Genomic DNA, 6,066 nt, shown 5'->3' on the forward strand with positions numbered 1-6,066 from the left:
GATTTAAAAATAAATTGACATCAATAAATTGGCATGAATACAAAAGGTTTAGGACTTTTTTGACACTTTTTCCCAATTAAAATGTGTTGTTATGATGGTCTCACATAGTTGATTTAATACCAGCCAGGACTCGTGATTTTGAGCAACGGTGTTCAAGTATGCGTGGACTCAATCCATACACATGTTACAAGCGATTATTTTTTTAAAAACATTTCCATTCATTCATTCACTGCGAAATGAATGGAAGCATAATGTGTGATGGTAAATTTACCCATTTGTACAAAGGTGAAAGACTAAATATTTAAGCCACATTAGTAGGGATAATTGTAAAAAAAGAGTCCTAAATTTATTAAATGAAGACCAATTCAATCTTAAACTTTTCAACTGTACAAATTTAATCTCAAACATTTAATTATGTCAATTTAGTCTATAATATTTTAACGATTTATCAATATACTCAATTTTTTTTTTACGATTTGTCAATTTAGTTATTTCGATCAATTTTAGTTGGAAATTACTTACGTGATAGTCTAATCAATAGACTCGTATGCGGAATGGCCAAGGCCGATGTGAACAAATTTTGTAATTTTTAAATTTACTAAAAAATGAATTTTTTAATTTTTTTTCTTTTTTGTTCTTTCTTTTTTTAGTGGCAACTTTGAGCCGGTGAGGGCCATGACGCCCTCACCAGCCTAGAGTTGCAAAAAAAAAAAAAAAGAAAAGAAAAAAAAAAGAAAAAGAAAACAGCTGGAAAAAACAAAAAAAATCAGAATTTTTTTTAAAAAAATTGACCATGTTAGAGCCGATCGTGCCAATAGGACAGTTGGCATTGACTAGATCACTAAGTTAGTGATTTCCGGCCAAAATTAGCTGAAAAGATTAAATTGGTAAATTGTAAAAATGTTTAAAATTAAATTGATACAATTGAGAAATTCAAAATTGAATTTGGCGTCCTACGAAAAGGTTTGGACTTTTGGGACAATTTTCTCCACGCAAGTATCCATTGGACCAACGTGCTTGGATATGAAAAATATCCTAGGCTTCTGTTGGCCAAATAACCCTACCTTATTTGAATGTTGAGCAAAGCAAGGTTCTTTTTTTTTGTCGGCAATGTATTTGATGCAAAGTCTAGGGACATGCTGTGACCGGAGCCTCCAGATTTGGGTTGATGAAAAGGGTGCAATGCTTCTTTACAGGATAGTATATATTGTATTTTTGGATTGAAAGAAAATATTTATATAGACTTGAATTTCCTAAACTCATTTAATTATGTGAAACTCACGCGAGACTCATAAAATCAATAATTGTAATGCACTTGACTTAATGGATTCAAATCCAAGGAAGAAGTTCCCCAGAAAATGAGGTCCAAACTAAACAAGCAAAAACCTCCAGCTTCTATTATCCCATTGCATGTACGAGCAAGCAATCTAGACCTAAATCTTTTGTGAAGGAAAAATTTTCTCCCTTCATACCAAAAATAAATTCAATTTTCTCCAAATCTAACATGGGACAACACCTTTCACCAACCCCCCGGGAGGGGCTCCCCTCAAAAAAAAAAAAAAAAAAAAAAAAAATCGAACTCATATACTTCACATCAAATTCCATAGCTATTCCTCTCCCCCAAAGTCGAACTGTACATAAAGCCCATTTCACTCCTCGGTTCCTGCTACTTGGCATCATCAAGGATAAAAGAGCCTCGTGAAGAGAAGCTCGTTCCAAGTGTCATGAAGGCCAGGCAAGCACCAGTGGACGCAGTCGGCATAGCTCACCGGGTTGGCCAGCTGCTCGGGAGTGAGAGGATTCCACTGCTTCTTGTGGATGGAGGTGTGCGCGTCTTTGCGGTAGCTCGAGAGCTGAGTGATGTTGAGGACGGTGATGGGGACCTCGGCCTTGCTGAACACTTGTCCGATCACCCGCATTATGCTTTTTGAGCAATCCGAGCCCCAGTAGTTCGGATCCTCGATCATCGCCGTCTCGTTGTAGCAGTTGCCACCCGGTGCGCCGCCCCATTCGGTGCTCCTGCGATTAAACATTTTTTTTTTTTTTTTTTGAGAAATCATTGCGAAGATTCAGTCTAGTCCGATGTTTGTAGGACGACTTAAGAAAAAATGATGGTTTTAATTGTCTCCTCGGCTTCGCAGATTCAATGGGCTCATGTGGATAGAAAATACGAGTCATGAACATGGGGACAGAAAATCAATTCAACAATTATAGAGCAAGTCCTGAAATTTGTGATGATAATAAACTTGAATTCTAAAACGTTAGTCTCGTGGATTTAAGTCCTCAAACTTACAATTTTAACGCACTTGAATCCTTCCGTATTTAAGTGGCTAAAAATGCCACGTGACCTTTTTTTCTATTCTACATGGCTTTAATTAAAAAATGCTACATAGATTTTCCATTCAAAATCTGACAAAGCTAACAGAAGGATTAAAATGGACAACTTTAACAAGTTTTAAGACTTAAATGCATGAAACAAAAAATTTAAAATTCAAGCACATTGTAGTAACAAGAGAAGTGATTGCGTAACAGCCTTTAATATACTATGAGAATAATAATCTATTCAGAACCATAAAAAATCAAATCATAAATAATTATAAATTGTTGCAAGACCTATTTCGTCAAGAATTTGTAACTCACAATAAACTATTATTTTCAGAGTATGTTAAAGATTGTTATACTAGTAAAGCCCTAGTAACAATGACAAATTTCAAGACTCCTAATATAATTGTCCCAAAACTAAAAGAATTTAGGGAAAGTACAAAAATCCACCTCACTTTTAGCCCAATGGTCACTTACATATATATATTTTTTTAAGTATCTACATACATCTAAGCAAAACCCCATATTGAAAAGACCAAATTGCCTCTCTTTGCAAATTCATTTTAGCATCTTGCTTACAATTTGGGTGGTTTGGTTTTTAGTTGGTCTCGAGTGTTTTAGGGTGGGTGTTTACAATTTGAGAATAGGTTGTTCTTTTTTTTTTTTTTAATGCATTTAAATAAATAGGGACACAAGATTAATAGCTGAGAAGGTACAAAGTTATCTCCAAAAGTAAATTCAAGTATGCATTTGATATTTTCAAAAGTGGAGGTATGTAAGTAGTAATCAAGTGCAATGTGTCGCATGTTTTTGGTATTTTTCCAAGAATAGGCGGAAATTTATAGGGAATTAGAACTCACTTGGTATGTAAAGGTGACATGGTAACAAAGAAGACTCTTGTTTTCTTGGGGTCCATGTTCTTTTGAGTCCATCTCACCATGCTTTTCAACGCTATTCTGTAAGCGTCCTCAGTCGACAGCTCCACAAAATCCTTCACCTCATCATCAAATGAACCTTTCCTGCAAAAAGAGGGTAAGAAAAGCCAATTAGATCACTTACACACACACATGCCAAAATCAATAAAAACTAGAAAAAATCTTGATGTGAAAGAGAGAAATTACAAGACTTTCATCTTCATGCCGGTCATCCACCACAGATAGGTATTGAACACTATTATATCGACTCCTTTCCAGTGTTTCCCATGCTTGTTGATCGAACCTTTTCGCACCATCCTATCTGGTACTCGGTGCACTATTGCGTTATCTGAATTTGACTCCAGAAGAAATGGCGCCCAATAGAACTCGACTGTTGCATTATAGTCCTGTATATAGAGCGAAATGGAAAGGGTAATTGAACAATGGCTTGATGCCTGAATATCACCAGACCCAAATGGATCAGAAGGCCTTATGGCCGAAGTGATTATCTATCTTCAGGTTAAAATCATCATCACATATTCGGGAGTGAAGCATCCGAAAATCATTCTGGAAAATTTGATCAACTTATTGCGCACACCATATCGCAATCGATAGCCTTCGGATTAGAATACTTCCTCGCTGGTAGTTTATTAACTCCATCTTAAGTAACTTCTCCGCATTAAACTACTCTAATTTCTATCACTAATCAAATTGTTGGCAGGAGAGAGAGGATGTCGCTTCTCACCTTGGCAGTGAAAACTTGTAGGGAACCAAAAGTTTCCATCGATTTAGCACCTTCGGGAATGACTGTTTGGAGAAGACAGACCATTGAAACGAATTGTCCCCTGTTCAAGGAATCTCCAACGAACATCATCCTCTTCCCTCTCAGTGTCTCGAGCATTAATGTGGCATTAAAGCTGCAGCAAGAAATTTCATTCTAGCATAAGATCTGCAGCCAGATTTTGCTGAAAAGGTTATAATTAACAAGGATAATTCGCATGAAGCTCTAATCTTATTCGGATGATATTTGGATAAAAATTGGATTCCTTATGTCGAATGGCGAAGCTTGCACATGTAAGTAGGTCAAACGTACATGCATGGAAACGATCCTTCTGAATCTTTTAGACAAAAATAAGACCTTTTGCATGTTCAGGCCAAGTCAGCGTTATAACTTATAGACACTTTGACCCTCGTAAACAGATCAAGGCACCCGATTTTAAATTTTCAAGAAGAATAAATAACAAAATCATGCCTAGACGTGCAATGTGGCCAGCTTAGCATGGATAGTCCTCCCTTCTAGGATCAGACAACGATATGACGAATAAATAATATCCAATGGGCGAATAATGTAAACCAATTATTAAATTTGCATGGAAACTAGGTTATTAAAATGCTTACGGTATAATAACCGGCTATAATGTGCAGACGTCACAACTCATTCATAGATGGTACTTTATTAATTTATAATTCTATAGATTAATATGTACATTTCTCCAAAATGGACTAACAAGCAACTCCTACAGCATTATGCAACGTATAATGAATTAGTGTGACGAAATTATTTAAGAAAAGACCTCAAGAAAAGGGCGATTAATGTACCTGGGAAGAGAGCAACCGTGAGGTTGCCATCTCCAGAACTGATACTCCTTATCAGGCCTTCCATGAGCTTGGCAAGTCAACTGAGGCTGAATATACGGACACTGTGATTCCTCGTAATGCAGCCGAGTCGACTTGTCCCTCACCCACCTCCCTCTGAATATGTCACAACCTTCTGCGGCCTCCCCGATCGCGAACGGCAACGCCTCGTCATACTTCTTCTCTGTTTAATTAATCCCATCGAGAACATAAGAAGAAAAATTTCATAAGCAGGTAGTTGAAAAGCTTTCTCGCAAGTGTTTAAACTATCTGGTGGACATGTATCGATGTGAAGCAGGAGTGAATCCCATAAACAAGAGCAATATGAAGAACACAAGTTGAAGTAAGATGAATGAGAATATGCGGCATTAGCGGACTCATTGAAAAAAAAAAAAAAAAAACTCGAAATTCGACTCTACATACACGTTGCACCACCGAGTAATCACCAAGTAATGATGATTTAAACTTTCTCATGCTTAGTCGGGACAGTTTAACGACGGAAACCTTATGACTCGAGCGACAAAAACACTCGGCCATCATTGAGATGACCCTGAACAAGTGTTCTTTTCGTAGAAAGACTGTTATCTTCCTTTGCTCACTGGATACGATAAGAGAACGTATGACAAATTGACAAAGACGATGGAGAGGTTGAGTTAGGTCAAGAAAAAGCGTATGAAAACTCACCAGTTCTTGATAGGGGTCGGGACAGTTGGAGTTGTTGGCCAAACATGCACAAGTTCTCGCCGTAGAGGACGGCGACGAACAGAAGGAAGGCTAGAGACACGAAGAGATACGGGGAAAGAGAAGCTTTTCTCAGAGCAGAAGAAGGTGAAGATGAAGATGATGCTTTGATCAGTGGCTTCATTCTTGTGTTCTCTCTCTCTCTCTTTCTCCCTCTCTCTCTCTTTGCGACTGACAATAGGGAGGGTGACTTGTAATAACATGTGACGTGAGTGTTTGAATAAGCGTGGCAATAGTATATACTGGCGATAGAGGTGGAGGAAATAAAATTAATAAAATAAGGAATTTTAAATTACGGAAAAGGTGGTTGGCTAACTTGGTTTCCTCTTCGACCAAAAGAAAAAAAAAAACTTGGTTTCCTTCTCTGCGCCTGCTCAGGAAGAGTGACATATTGAATCGATGTTAGAGTGGCCGACCCGGGGGAATTTCAGTTTTTTTTTAGTCAAAGAATATT

The 6,066-nt window shown here is 37.4% G+C and overlaps 1 protein-coding gene across 1 annotated transcript; it reads right to left on the reverse strand.

Annotated features, from left to right (window-relative positions):
• Positions 1–1,301: 1,301 nt before the first annotated feature.
• On the reverse strand, positions 1,302–5,801 carry LOC104421039 (protein trichome birefringence-like 33). Its single transcript, XM_010032863.3, has 6 exons — positions 5,556–5,801; positions 4,836–5,055; positions 3,982–4,153; positions 3,444–3,643; positions 3,183–3,341; positions 1,302–2,019 (listed from the first exon to the last, which is right to left on the reverse strand). The coding sequence occupies exons 1-6, from the start codon at positions 5,734–5,736 to the stop codon at positions 1,680–1,682; spliced, it is 1,272 nt and encodes a 423-aa protein (XP_010031165.2). The 5' UTR covers positions 5,737–5,801; the 3' UTR covers positions 1,302–1,679.
• Between the last annotated feature and the right edge of the window lie 265 nt (positions 5,802–6,066).

This window comes from Eucalyptus grandis, chromosome 10 (assembly GCF_016545825.1).
Source record: "Eucalyptus grandis isolate ANBG69807.140 chromosome 10, ASM1654582v1, whole genome shotgun sequence".
NCBI lineage: Eukaryota > Viridiplantae > Streptophyta > Magnoliopsida > Myrtales > Myrtaceae > Eucalyptus > Eucalyptus grandis.